Here is a 16,174-nt window from a genome sequence, read left to right as displayed (position 1 = left end):
CCCCCCAAACTGCGGGGTCTTGTGGCTTGTAGATCCGGCAGTAATCGTTTCTGTGTTCTTCCCCTGTTCTTGTATTCGTGTATTTAAATTATTTTTGTATGAGATCCATATCTCAGTGCCAGTGATGATGATGTATTATTGTCCTGTAAACACATTTCCAAATTATCTCATGAAAACTGAAAATCCTGATTTTTTTACCATGCATTTCCCTCCGAAGTTAAAAAAAAGGAGCAAATGCTGTCGAAAAGACAACTTTGAGGTTACTAACTCGAGAATTTGTTCTGCACATTTTTCTACCAGAATGTTATGAAGTCTGAATTACTAGGAATTATCACACTGATAATGCTCTTTATGAGTGTCCGTTCATCAGTTTCATCATATAATTCATCCTCAGGCGGAGCACAAAGCATGACGCCTTAGGTTGTAAGACACGTTTTTATAACGTTAATAAAAGAGAGAACATCCAAATCATCTCACCTAGGATAATCCACCAACTGCAGAAAACACAAAAGAATGTCTTCCGCCTGTTCTGCACATGTGTCGCAACAGGCTGAATAGCTATGCACTACTACAAAACATCGTCATTATTTCCCTAGTTTACAGCACCATACAGGAGAGATATCCTGCTACTCGATGTTATAAACTATTCCATATATGTTGGTCATAGGCGTTCGCACGGGCCGGGGGGGGGGGGGGATTGCCCCCTAATCACGGACGTTCGCAGATTTTTCCACAAAGGGACAAGAAAGGTATTTTTTTCATGCTGTCCCCTCTAAAAACACCACTTGAATTTGAAATTATCGCATTCCTGCGTCCCCATTACATAATAATTAATGTAAATTACTATGACTGAAATATAATTATACTTGTGAAATATATACTTTTAGGTTGACCTTCGTTTTCGAGGTGTGGTAATCCTTGCCCCCCCCTTTCAGACGTTCCATGCCCCTATATTAATATACTTTCACCTAGAAATTTAGTGGAGAGCAATATTGTCGCTGTTATTAAACAATATTATACTCTAAAAGGAAATGGCGCAACCACAAGGGGACAGGGGGGCATTGCCTTTTGCCTTTTTCCAACCTTGGACGGAAATCAATTATAGGGAGGGGGTTATACATTGAAGTAAAAAAAGCAAGACTAGCAGAATCTATACTAGTAGCAGGACAAAAGGATATTCAAGACGGAATTAGTTTTCACGTCCATCTTGCATTATTTCTTCCAGACGGTCAGGATCACTTGCAGGGGGTTACAGAGGGACAATTGCCCCCTCGACTTTAAATTTTATACAAATAAAAATACATTTCGTAAAATTTTCTTCTCGCTTCGCTCGCGGTACCTGCTTTTCTTGCAGTCTTGTCAACTTCCGAGCCGTAGCTAGGAAGTAGCGGGAGTTGGCTCTGGGCGCCGAACAATTTGATTGAGAAAAATTGTAAAAGAGAATGCCATGCCGTCCCATGAAATTTTTTGCGCCCTATTAAATCAATACTGTTTTCGACTTTCAAAAATTTGGATCGAAAAATTTTCTTGCTCGCTTCGCTCGCAGTTTCTTTTCTCCAATACATTGTAAATTACCAGAGAGAAAGTAAGAACAAATAAGTAATGCAGACAGTTGCTGCTATAACAGTTTGGTTTGGAGGAAAACGAGCGCTCACATTTCAGAGACAATCTATATAATTTTTGCTGTTGGTTTGTTAAGGGGCGGATGAATAGATTACGTAATGTATTTAAATAATATGTTAATACCTAGGTATATATATATATATATATATATATATACACACAATAGCGCGCGCGCGAACACACACACACACACATATATATATATATATATATATATATATATATATATCACATCAATGCAAAAAACTAAAACAGTGAGATAAAATGAGGTTTTTCTTTCCCGATCTGACTGAATTTTCAAGGCTTTTTGCCCCCCCCCCCTTATCAGAGAGTCTGCGCACGCCTATGATGTTGGTACCTTCTAATAATAAAACAAATTAAAATAACTGTAATATTAAATTAATAATTAAAATATTAATTAATTGTTATTACATGAATGGGAAAAAGACGGCATATGAATAGGAATATAACCGCACATATTCATTATCTAGCTCATGAATAGATCAGATCGCTTCAATTTGTATAAAAACAACTGACCTGGCAAGGTGATTGTGAAACAGATAAGGAATTGAATATTTATTGAATAACGAAAAAGGATGTTAGATCCATTTGACGAAATGAAAAGCTCTTAATTTAATATTTAATCATGTTACTTAAGTAGTGGTGTGCTTAAATCTTATTTGATACAGTCATCCAAAGTTGTTTGACCCCAATGTAATCCTTCCCTTACAATAAGTTTGACGGAAATACACCTCTCTCGATTATACGACAGATGCTAATCAAAACCTGGACACCCCGCCTCCCCTAAATAGTCCTTGGCTCTATTACATGTAAGTTGTATTGCGATGTTCGTTAATGTGTGTTTTTCTTCTTTCAGACACTCTGAAAAAGTGTTGTCTTGTAACAGGAAACCTGTTATGGTCAGACTCTTGAGCGGGGGGAGAGTAGCGGACAGGGAACCTTAGCCTTATGGTCTGCTTCTCCCTCCAGCAAAGTCTCAATGCAATGGATTTGCCTTCGAAGGGGGAAATCGAATCAATATTGGCAAGACTAGGAAGAATAAATGACATCTGTCCGCTGCTTTTTTCGAGCGACGCTGATACGGGCTCTTAAATAACAGTGGTTAAAAGTAGAAAAAAAACTAGAATGAAGTAAAGATAGGTTTGCGACAAAGATAACTTTATGGTTTGCACGTGCAGTGTTTGAGGCAAACTTCAGAGAACCGGGGAAAGCTTAAATAAACAATACTTTGACAATACCCTCGGACTCCCACTCCCATAAGGGTGAATGGCCAAAGACCTCCGGCCCCAAACGGTAGCCAGATGTGGGTCAACCCAAATTCCACCCTTCCTCTCAGAACAAAGTATACGACAAAATAAAAAAAATAATTTCTCATTTTCAAAACTCGAATCTGTTATAATGTTTAATATAATTAATGTTTAATTTGTCTTAAAATTTCCCTGAAAATTCGCTATTTTTCATCGAATTTCCCTTTCCCCTTAAAATTAGCTCCAAATTTCCCTTCAAAAAGGGAAATTTCCCTTCATGTGGCAACACTGCTGCTAGGAAGGGAAGTGAGGGGAAGTGGTAGCGGCACCTCGTTCATCTCCCCCAACTAACGTAGCGCTCCACTCCCTACCTTGGCTCCACTCCACTCAGCGATGCTAACCCTAGCATAATGGTGCTAAACCTATAGCTCGACCACAAGGAAAAAAACCTTCCCTCAAAAGCATTCGCGCATCTCCCCTGCCGTTATCGGTGCTCGGGGCAGTGTTGCCAGGTCAGACTTGAAAAATCGGGAGATTGTTCCTTGGGAAACCAGAAGATCTGCTACAAAATCCGATGATCTAATAGTAGCGGATGAACGACCTTCTCGGGGACGGCATAGGCGTGCGCACTGGGGGCAAGGGGACGTCCGCAGATTTTTTCCAGCGAGTGGGAAACAATGTTATTTTATCAGGCGGGTAAACGAGGCATATTACCCCGTAATAATGTTGCCCTCTGAGAAAACCACTTGCGTTTGAAATTATCACGTTCCTACATCCCTATTATAATAATGGATGTAAATTACTGTGACTGAAATCAACTCATATGTCTGAAATAATAAGTACTTTTATGTCAACATTCATTTTCCAGAAGGGGAGGGGGTGGCGACCATCATTGCACTTCATTCTGGACGTCCATGCCGCTTTATAATTTTGTAGAAAATTAAGTATTTAAGTATAGAATAGTATATTAAGGATAGAAAATTAAGTATTTTCAAGCCGATGAAAGTTCCAAGCAACTACGGGGGAGGGGGTGCATTATTTCCTTTGTAATTGAACTATGCCGCTTCGTTCTCTAGCAAATTTCTTGTTATTAACACTCACATGCTTTATTCGTCAGTTATGCTGCCTCCATGTTACTGCATTTAATATTGTATATAATAGACACACACACACACACACACATACATATATAAAATAATTTGCCCACGCTACGAAGTCAGTATTTCTAGTTAGTAAGGCAAGGACGTTTCACTGTGTTTGTGTCACTTCATTCATTTCATCAGTTTTTCATTCATCCTTGTTGTTGTACTTACCCGTAGAGGCACAAAAGCGACGTAAAATAACGAAAATAGAAATAGATTTTCGGGTGGGATAAAATACAACCATCTAAAAATAGTAATGTACATGGACGTCCGCAGGATTTTTTTCAGGCAGGGGCAAGGAAGGATTTTTTTCCAGGGGGGGGGGGCAAAGAAGGCACATTTTCTCCAATAATAGTGTTGTTCCCTCAAAATACATTGCTTAAATTTCAATGTATCATATTCATGCAATAATTAACACACATTATTGCAGCTGAAATAAAATTATATGTGAAAAATATATAATTTTTGGTTGACTTTCATTTTCCAGGGGGGCCACGCCCCCCCCTTCCGGACGCCCATGGTAATGTAGTAATAGTAATAAAATAATAATAATGTCCTAGCACATCGTTTGGCATAATTTCACAGTTCAAACAGCACTTTTCATGGCTGAGTGGAGTTCCACTCTCCCCTCCATGTTCAAGTAAGGTGACCAGGAATCTTGTTTTTGAGCAGGCCGTCGGAGGTGCCATAGCAATAGTTTATTATGGAATCCTACCGAGAAATCAATAGGTCTGGCAACACTGACGTTGGCCGCTCTGAAGGCTCCTTCCTCCTGTCGTTTTCCCCCACCCGCCAGCGCGATGGGGTCTGCGCAGGTTTCTTTCCTTGTGGTTCCACTATAGCAGTGTTCCGCAACCTTTTTTTACTCACGGCACACCACAGATGGGCCTAGACTGTACACGGCACACCAAAATGTCTGTCTCCGCAAAATCATATGAATCTTAATATAATTATGAAATATTATGTCGTTATGTAATCAATTATTATTATTATCATTGTTATTATTATTATTATAAAACATGAATATACTTATGCATTTATTAAACATTTATTAACTTTAATTCACTGTAGAAAATACACATTTCTAATACGAATTTTAAAGTAAATAACTCTACTCATACCTTCAATGTGATACTTGAGCCTGCTTAGCTGCACACAGACAGCTGATTCGTGGCGGAATCGTTGACAAAGCAAGCCTCATTTCTTCATCGATGGATTTGAGTCTCTTTGATGTTTTAATTGCAGTCAACGTCGAGAAGCCCAGTTCACACAAATAAGTAGTTGAAAATGGTAATAACACATTAACTGCCATCTCGGAGATAGCGGGGTATTCATTCACTGCTTATTGACAACCAAAATGTATCCAAAGGCACTTCGAAAATTTTTAATTTCAATGATCTGTCTGCTTTCAAATCTGCCAGTTCCTCTTGTAAGCGTAAATTTTTCGGAAGATATTTCGAATCCCTACTGAATAGATCACAGATGTGATAGAACTGAACTGAAATACTGTTATTGTTGTCTGACAATGTGCGGGTCCTTCGGCGAAGGAAAAGAGCAATTAAGTTTAAGAAGCGCCGACAAACAGGCACAAAACAGCCAGCCGTACACAAAGGATGCAGTGTTACAAATATGATTGGTGCGGGCCGCTAAAAGTCTTACGCAGCTTTCTTTGCGGTGAACACAAAGCTTGCCATAAAACCGGCCCAATATTACAGGCAAGAATACATATAAGATGAGCAAACTATAACAATATTGAGTAAATAAATTACATTTAATTTCTATGAAAATATAACAGTTATCAGCAAGAATAAACAAGCACCTTCTTACTTAAAATCGACAATTAATTTCTTACAATATTACGTACAATAGTAGGTAAAAGTTCGCGTCACACCTTTCACCTTGTGACGGCACACTAGTGTGCCGCGGCACACCGGTTGCGGAACACTGCACTATAGCATAATTTAACCGTCTTTGGCACCTAGCACCCTGTGTTTGGCATAACAGCCAAATCTAGCATAATCGGCAACCGCCGATAGATATTGAACTCAAAGGAAAGTGCTCTCAAAAAGTAAAAATAAAAGTAACTGCACATCTCTATTTCAGGAGTGGACATGTTTCCAACAAAAGAGTGTAAACCGGCCCAGGGATCCCGTCCCCCACCAACGCCTTTCATCTCTTCCGCATCTTCCTGCCATAAAATCGAAGAGGGGGTTTGAGGCGGCCCACACTCAAACGTTTGTCCTTTCCTAGCACCGACACAAGGGTTAGCCATTTGCGGTGCCTGTATTTTCGCGAGGAATGTTTAGTAGAAAATTTCATTGACAAATAAAGCTCATGTGGCGCCCTACTTTGTCGGCAAATTTGGACCATCTTTGTCTTCAGCTTGTGTTCGGTTCGGTTCAGTCGACTCGACATCTTACCATTTCGGAAGTAGTCTCCCGATGCCAAAAAAGCGTTGTTCCTGTGTATGATTTTAATTCTTCTTGCGTGCGTCTTTCAGTGTATTTTTGAGCGTGTGTTTGAGTGTATCTGTGAGTGTTTTTTCCTGCTTTTTAATTTCTTTTATATAAACTATATTTGGAACAATTTCGAAAAATGAGTATCTTCTAGGGCGGAGTCTGCTGCCACGCACGTGTCAGCAGTAAGAAGAAGCGTCAAATTTGCTGCTGCCACGTAATTCGTCTGCTAAGAGTAGGTATGTTGCAAATCTTAAGAACTGATTAAGACGAGAGAAATGCAAATTTATGATTAGTGGGAATGAATGTACAGGCAATTTAGAATCTTTTTCTTTAGAAAGCATTTAGCGATATTATTTTAATGCTAACAGAACCTAACCTAACTACGAGAGCATTTAGGTTTATTATTAGAAGAATGCTGAGGGACCTAATCTTGAAACATTTTTGTGAAAGTAATCGCTACAACTTCACAGTATGTGTTACAGACGTAATTGCATACATAGCATGATGAAATTACGATAAAACAAAGACCGAGTCTACTGCCACGCGCATCTTTTTTGAGATTCCAGCAGAAAAAGAACGTGGCAGCAGACACTGCCATCTTCTAGTAGCAAACGAAGTTACTGTGAAACTCCCGAAAAGAAAAAAAAAAGGCCGTGGGGATTTAAACCAGAAATGGGAGTCGTATGCTCAGAAATATAGAAAGGAGTGGGAAAGAGGCAGTTTTTATTTTTTCGTTTGGCGAGTACCTTTTTTCCTTTCCTTTTCTTTTTTTTTTATTTGGAAAAATTATTAGTTTACATATAAATGCATTGTATGAGCATTTGAAAGTTGTAAAGAACTAGCACAAAAGTGTGTGTCTCTAGCAAGGTGGTGTTGGAGGTGGAAATGGGTTAATACGTCCTTCCATATAATGCAAAAAAATGCAGCAGTATATGAAAGATATTTGTGAATTATATACTGACCCCCCCCCCCCCCACACCCGGCAGTAATTCAAAGGTAACGACGCTTAACTTTGTCATGTCATCTTCCTTCTCCCCATCTGCTAGAAAAAATATGTGAAGTATTTTTACAAATTTACTGAGCCACATGCCCTACTTCGACCCTTGGTAAGGTATTGACATGTAATTATGTTTTATCAATCCCATAGTCCTTAGAACATTTCATCAGTTCTTCATTCACCCTCTTTGTCGTACTTACTCCCAGACACCCTAGGGCAAAAAAGCGACTTAAAATAAATAGATCTTAGGGTGGGATAAAATATAACATCTGAAAATAGTAATAAAATATATTATTAATAATAATAGTAATAATAATAATACTGCCCTAGCACAATTGGGTGGCATTCTAGCATAATATCACAGTTCGAACAGCACTTTTCGTAGTTGATGGGTTGGCAACACTGGCTCCACTGTTGACAACTGAAGGTGGCGTTGCGCTGTTCTTAAGTTTGAATTTAAAGTTGATGGGTAACCGCAAGGTTATTAGAAGTATAGGTTGGGCCAATCCGTTGTTTACTCGTGATGACGAAACGACGGTAAGAGGTGAATTCCAAATCTATGCGCTAGTGTTGCACTATGCAGATAGGAAACCATGCCAGAAACTGAACACACGAAATCGAGTACAGTTGGGAGCTCAGAAGACTGCAAGGCTGAGGAATGCGAAACTGTTGTCGCCGTGCGCAGCCAGCTCGTCTTCCTTTCAGGGTGGCAGCGGCATAAATGAAAAAGGCGTGGTACGAAAACGCATTGCAAATGAATGGAACATATTACATAGTAGCAAGTGAAAGCAATACTAATAATGGAGGAATTTTACTTTGATGATTAAAGTATTTGTACAATAACATGCTTTCCACTCACCTTTCATCAGTCATCGTCACTATCTGATAAGGTTTGTGCCAATTCCGATCCCGAAGATGAATCGCTGTCACTGATGTTGTCGTCTTCATCACTGTCAATACCACTTAGTGAAATAACGATTCTATCCACGTGTCCTCCATCAGACCATCTTTCTGCCAGTAGTCCTGTTCGACAGTGATGACATGCCTGTCATTTCCTTCCCAGTCAGCTGGCGTCACAGATTCCACCGCATTCTTTGTCACTTCTTCCAACCTTGACAACGTCAAATCTCCTGTTATATTTTTCTCCCTCACAAGTCGTTTTATTTTAGCCCACGCTAGTTCAATGGCATTCAATTCGCACATGTAAGGAGGCAACCGAAGCACTGCATGGCCATTCGGCTTCAAAAGTTCGTCCACACGAAAAATCTTATCTGGCGGCCTGTACTTTTCGATCAATTGGAATAATTCAAATTTTTTCATGCTTTCTGAAAATGGCACTTCGTTTAGTCTTAACCAGTCTATCATCTCCTGCTTCACAGAATATTTAGTCGGAGGCTTATTCACCTGTATGTTGTGGTAGGGAGCGTTATCCAATACACAAACACTTGCCCTCGGGAGGGCTGGCACAAGTTTTTCCCTCACCCATTTCTCGAAGTTAACGGAATTCATCTGTCCATGATAGTCTCTGGTTGCCTTTCCTGCCCTAAATATCAAGTTTGCTACATTTATGAAGCCGTGCCTTGAACCAGCATGAACTAAAATTAACCTATTGGAGGAACTGGTGTTGGTTGACACTCCTTGTACTGAGTCACTTTGCCAGCATTTCCCAAAGGTGAGATTATTGTCGACCCATGACTCGTCGATATATACTATCACACGATTCTCCGATCTCAATTTTTTAATTGCCCTTAGATATTTGGCACGCCAATGAACAATATTTGGACGTTCTATGAGAATTTTTCTGTTGCTTCTGCATTTTTTCCAACTGAAACCCATATCATGAAGCAGACGACGTAAACTATGCACTTTCCACGGAAAATTAATTTTTTCACGAATGGCTGAAATAAGTTTCGGTGCCGTTGGTATTGTATTTTCCAAGAATAATAGTGAGTTGAAACTGTGAAAAAGAAATTAAAATGTGCTGAAGAACAAGTAAAGAAACAATGCAATCGTTTATTACATAAAGTGAAGAATGTTAGCAATAAACGTTTGAGGCAACAATTAGTAGAACTTCACAAATTAAAGCAATCTGCTTCCAACGTGACTAACAAAGTAAGGGTGTGTGCTTTTTGTGTATTTCCTAGCGTCTTGTTAATGCTTCTTCGCGAGAGCACCTGACACGGTCGTCCCTCGGGAAAGATGTGAGCAACCGGAGAGTCCAGATTCCATTATCAGATTCTCGCCCTTTCCTACAGGAATTTCTGTATGTCTGGCAACACTGAAAAATTGAACACCAAGTCGAAGCTTCCCTCCACACACTTCCTCCCCGTTCACCCCCGAACCTCACCCCGCACTCGCAGTCTTCTCAGCTCTCAACTGTACATTGCTCTGTACGTCGACAAACTACAGACATTCTAAAGAAAATTATGTAAGATCAGTTTCATTTCTTTGCCGCACCCACAAGATTTTTAGTTTGATAAAAACAAAATAAAATAAATATTTCTCACTTGCCATTATCAAAAAATAAGAAGCAATTAAAACATTGAGATGGGACAGACTTTGATAAAGACAAGCTAACATTGCACAGGGACATGTTTCTAGATGTGTGCAGAACGAACAAAGAAAAAGTGGCCAACTTGTCAGACATTACAAATATTTTAAGTAGAGAAAACAGTGGTCCCATGCGTGAAATGCTCACAAAATTTGTGAAGTTTGTACGGGTGATTGTACCTCTGAGCGGTCATTTTCAGCACTTAGACGATTGAAAACGATTTTGCGGTCAACAATGACCCAAAAAAGATTGAATGATTTGGCAATTTTGCATGTTCATAAAGAAATGACTAAAAATATTGACATTACCAAAATTGCAAACAAATTCATAAGTGCAAATGACGTAGAAAGGAATGTGTTTTATATTGAAAGTTAACATGTACTGATTATTATTATTTGGTACATAAAGTTAATCATTTTGTAGTTTCTGTTCACAACATAATCCTTGCATCGTTATTTCTAAAATACAATTAAAATTATTTTCTTTTAGTAACGTGTTGATAATATCATTGCCTCTTGCAATCATTGTGCATGTAAGTTGTTTAAAGTATACAATACTTGATAATTACAGATCTAACCGCCATTGATATGCACCCACAGAAATTTTGGAAAGTCGGCGCCCTTGCGTCGTGTGCGAGTGTTCGGTGATGGCTGTGCCCGTCTTGGACGACGGGAGAACAAGGGAAGCAAAGGAAACTATCTGCAACTCCAGAATATATTAGAAAACGTCGTGGAGAATTATCGGAAGATGAAAAAATACCGCGGAAACAAGTTAAAAAATTCCGTGCAGAGTGGCAAGAAGTGACCAACAATGGATTAAATTTTAATAAAAAACTTGCTGTGTTTTAGAAGTTTCCACCTAATATGCGAAATTTACCAAAATATAACATTTGCTCAGGTATGTACTATATATATATAATTTTTAATTTTCTTCTGATGGTGTGATGAAGACAAGGGGCATTGGCCTCCCTAAATCCAATCTCTGTTTGTGTGTTTTGCTTTTTACTGATGAAAAACTTCAGTTGCCAACTATAACATGGTTTTAGCTTTCATCTCAAAACAAAAATTTAGCTTCCAAGCTTTAGAAATAAAATCTAAATCTTCCAAAAAACATTTAAAAGTTATTGATTTTATTGTTTATTGATTTGGTTTATTTTACTTCGCATTTCTGCCACTTTTGGCTAATTGCAAAGATGGGGATGAGTAATGATATGATGAAATTTATGAATGGACACTCACAAACAGCCATGCCCAGGCCGGGATTCGAACCCGGTACCCCTGGCATCGTAGCATTTAAAAGTTAAATTGATTAACATTTTATACATACATACGAACATGGGTCAACAATAATATTTAATTATTATTATTATTATTATTAATAATAATTCTTTAAATGAAGGGGAAAAATGAGCGAAAAAGGGAAATTGTACCCCTTGGAAAGGGAAATTGTGCTTACAGATTGTGGCAACACTGCCTAGCAGATGACAACATTTGAGCGGACTCCATTTTCTTTGGTAGAAATTCTGAGATAAGAAGTATTGGTCTCTTCGCTCTTTATAGTTTATGCGCGAGAGGAACTGTACAAAACGGACCGCTTACCACACCGGAGAAGGCCAAGGCCACGGCCACGGCCACAACCACAACCACAACCACGGCCACAACTACAACTGCGGCCACCACATTACTGGAGTGCCAAGGACATATGCTCTAATGTAAGTTTATTTAATAAATTAAATAATTTGAAGACCACCTCTGGCTAAATCTTTCATGTTCACGTACAGTGCTTGGCGTAAAATTTACTATACGTGTTGTTCAATTACAGATGAAGTACTGATAGTGAATTTCAGTTTGTTAGCCATTTTTTTTTTTTTTTTTGCATAATGGATTTTGCTTCTTTCTAACAATTATATGGTTTTTACAGGTGGTTGGAGAGCATTTGGAAGAATATGAACAGTTGTACCACGAGGTGAGATGTTTTTGCATGCTATATGACTAAAGATAGAGTATTTTAGTGTCATTATCCTAAACCCTTATTTCCAGCTTGACAATGTAGGAGTATGTCAGATTTTCGAATTTTTCTTGCAACTGTGGTGTGTTTCCTTCTGTAGAGTAAAGTAAGTAGATTTCTTTGTCATGTATGTTTTAAGAAGTGTGTTCAGTCTAAAATTTGGTAAAAATTTACAGTACCGGACCCTTCCGTAATTTCGGTAACAGTTTGAAATAGTCAAAACGGATTTCTTCATTTTTACAGAAGAAATTACGGGGCAAATCAATTTCAATTCAGGCCGATTTGAGAAAATCTGTCAGGGTCATGTCACAGATATCCATGAAACTGAAATATAGTATTCTAGATACAAAATTATGAGACGCATATTTTTTTGGGTAACACTTTACTATACCGGAGATGGATTTCTTCTAATTTACAGGAGAAAGTACTTACGCAAATCATTTTCTGTAGCGTTGTTGATGTTCGGGAATGTAGTTTTGATCCATTTTAATGCGAATGTATGTGCTTTTGTACGAAAATCGGTAAATTTCTCGTATCGGACAAACGGATTTCTTCAAATTTACAGGAGAAATTATTTACCGAATGCAGTTTCTTTAGACTTGTTGAAGTTCGGCGAAGTGTTTTCTTGCATCGTTCATTGAATTTTGCCGGTAAATCATCTATTTTTCGATATAAATGTGTGACCGATGCACGAAAGCTCTTGCATCCATTTACTTCCAGGTGGATGTAGCCTGTGTCTGATGACGTAATCCCGGTCAGTGTTTCCAAACACGTGTTTTTGTAACTGAAGAAGGTACGTTTCCGCAAATGGTTTGTGGGGCTATGTGTCAATGGTTCGTGGGGCTATGTGTCAATGGTTCTTGGGGCTATGTGTCAATGGTTCGTGGGGCTATGCGTCAATGGTTCGTGGGGCTATGCGAGAATGGTGTGTGGGGCTACGCATATTTTTTTCGAAACCAATTTTTCACTATTGTAACCTATAGTGACCCTACCTAACCTAACCTTACCGGAAATGGTTCGTGGGGCTATGGGTCAATGGTTTGTGGGGTTACGTAGATATTTTTGGGTGCAGTGGGGTGGAAACACTGCATGCCGAGTACGGTAGTGAAACTGTCACCGCCATTTTGCGTGTTACCGAAGGCAAAAAGAAACGAAGAAAACTTACTCGATTTGTCGCAAATAGAGCTTATTTCCGTGAAATAAGCGAAATGCCACCTTCAGCAATGTTTCTCAATGCAGAATACGTAACTACGAATATTCAAATTAAATGAACTAGCAAATTTCAGCCGTTTCTCCGATACGAGAAATTTACCCGAAAATCTATTTCCGACGCGCTATTGCTGCTGCTTTTTGCCTTTTTGTGCTTTCTGCACAAGAGCACAATACGCTCCGTATTGTCCGTATATGCTAAATTGAATGAAAAAAGTGCTAATGGAACCTAACCTAACAGGCCTAACCTAACCTAGTAGGCATACCTCGTCCCCGTGATGGTTTGTGGGGCTATCGTGAATTTTTGGGCTAATGTCAATGGTTTTTGGGGCTACCCGTGGATGGTTTGTGGTAAATAAGGAACACCAGTAAGTACTCGTTAATGTGAGAAATAGACATTATTTTCGTTAGAAATTCATTACTTCACCTAAATAAATGTTCCGCAATGCAGAATAGTATGTTAGCAATGTAAAAAATTGCAAAATAAATCATTGATAGGTGTCTCTGGTATAGTAAAGTAGTACCGTTTTCGCGCCAGAAATTGTAAACTGCTGTTTCTCAGGAACTATTAAAGATATTTGGATTCTGTTTATTTTATCTGAAAGTTGATTGAAAGCCTTTTCAAATGCATATACAACGAACTTTATATGCAGCTTTTGGGGTGTGCTATGAATGAAATTTAAAGAATTTAGCCCTCTTTTGGTCCCCCAAAATCTCGAAAAAGCTACCCTCAAAAATTTGCAAAATTTCAGGGCAGTTACAGCAATACCTCAAGTTGAACATATATAAATTTCACGCGGTGTATATGCCTGGTTGTAGTTTTACACAATATTTTAATAAGCACATTGGCAAGCTGAAAACTTAAGCGTAAGACATTTTTTATGCATGCTAGGCAATGTGAACTCCCAGTACCGGTATTTCATATGTTTTTTCTGTTCATGAAAGCTTTTTCTACACAGGCAGTTTCAGTATCAGAGATGGCATGCAGTCTTCCAGATTGTCCAAGGGGATGTAGTGGAGAAAAAACTTGCAGAATATTTTGCAAAGATATCACACACTGATGTTCTTGTTGCCTAATTCTATCAGGAAAATTATAGCCCTTTGCAGGTCCATGTGGCAGCATGAAATTTACATGCACTTCCTGCATCTCAAAGTCCACTTTAGTTGCTTCTGCAACCCACCAACAGTCATCATATACAACAGCCAAAAACGTTCCCACTTTGATGTCATGAATTCCACAATACTGCATAACATGTGAGCTGTTTCCAATAGTAACATTCACTTTTTGTTTCTCATGCTGGGCAGTTCTTGCAATGGAAACTACAATATAATTTCCAGCTCCCTCTGCATGCCACACATGGCTTTTTTTTAATCATTCGCACTGCCTGCACATGTACCCACTCTTTGTGTTTCTCATCACGGAATGTTTGAATCACTGCAGATGGAATGTAAATCAGTGTAAGAGCTGATGTATATGTCTGAACAACAGTCTGAAATTCTTCTGCATTCTGAATGCACTTAATATGCCCTGATGATAAATTGTGCCATGTAGCAAGGTGCTTAACTGAACCTCCAACACAGTCACATGCTGATTTTCCATGCCCAGTGCCTGTGAAAATCCGTTTCTTGCTTGGATATTGGAGTGCTCCAAGTTCATGCAGTTGATATCGATTTTTGAAGTGACTTGCAGCCCCATCTGATATAACTGTTAGTGATGAAATTGCACTGCCATTCTCACTAATACAGGTAATGATTTTCTTAACAGCTAGAAGAGCATGCGCTGAGTCATGGGTGGTTTCATCCCTTACAATGGCAAAACTTGTACAATCTCCCTTATACACTACTGCAGTGAATATAGACACCTGGTCGTTTTTCCAGTGGTAGCTTTGTATCTCATCTCGTAGAAGAACTGTACAGTTTTCAGCTAAATCAACATGAAGCACTGAGTGTTAACTTTCTACTTGTGCTCTTATCTTTTCTTCTGCCACTGCTTTTCTTTGAATGTCTTTCACGTGCAAGTGTGAGACAGCTTTACTGTCCATTTAGCAATTTCACTAATGAACAGATATACTGGAACTGTCTTTTTAATAAGGTCCCCATTTTCCCAGAGTGCAAAAGATATTTCCTCACTGTCTTCTACATCAGTTAATCCCAGAGACTCTGAACTGATTCCATCACTCCTGGGACATTCACCACATTCGCCAAGAAGACAGGAATCTGTTGGTGGAGAACACACTACAAGCCTTTGTAGGTGATGCATTAATTCACTCATATTGGTGGGTAAAGAGCTGCTGTTGTTTTTCACTGCTATAGGACAAAGATCGAAATTGGCACAGTATATGCACACACACTTCCCGTGCAGGATGAGGAATAACCCATCTGGGCCGTAGAGAATAAAACTTGGAACGACCTACTTTAACATCAGGGTGGTCTTTGCGGTAAACCTCTTGAACAGTCCTAGATAAGTAACGTTTTGGTTTTAGAAGTTTCAAACCATTTTCTCATATTGCAATCACATCTTTTGCATTTGGACTTTGAACAGAACAGTCAACATCATCACTCAGAAAGTAGCTTCTTGCGAAATCAATGCTTGCAAATGGGAGTGGGTGTCCTTGGTAGGGATCTGGTGTGTGGTACACTCCTTTCATTCTCTTAATTTGCCGTGATTTGTTGATCATGTGTTTTGTTGTCTGTGGTATTGTACGTAGTAGTTGTTTTTTTAATATTCCTGTTGGTACAATTGTCAGTAGCCACATTTTTTCATGATACGAATTGCATGAAGCAAAAGAACCACTGGTCTTGTGGCACCATTCTGCACATTGACCACATTCTTCTGATGCATTGTGGAACATTTCTTTAGTTGACACAATATTGATATCATAGATTTTCGATAACTTGGAACCTGTACTAGTCTCAAA

The 16,174-nt window shown here is 38.9% G+C and overlaps 1 protein-coding gene across 1 annotated transcript; it reads right to left on the bottom strand.

The window, feature by feature from the left end:
* Nucleotides 1-8,452: 8,452 nt before the first annotated feature.
* Nucleotides 8,453-9,325, bottom strand: LOC145982740 (uncharacterized). Its single transcript, XM_083116101.1, has one exon. It carries the CDS (start codon nucleotides 9,323-9,325, stop codon nucleotides 8,453-8,455), a length of 873 nt encoding a protein of 290 aa, XP_082972227.1.
* Nucleotides 9,326-16,174: the final 6,849 nt, after the last annotated feature.

Source organism: Lepisma saccharinum, unplaced genomic scaffold, assembly GCF_977018435.1.
Source record: "Lepisma saccharinum unplaced genomic scaffold, izLepSacc3.1 HAP1_SCAFFOLD_383, whole genome shotgun sequence".
NCBI lineage: Eukaryota > Metazoa > Arthropoda > Insecta > Zygentoma > Lepismatidae > Lepisma > Lepisma saccharinum.
The sequence above is the reverse complement of the archived record's forward strand: the minus strand, read 5'-3'. Positions and strand labels throughout refer to the sequence as shown.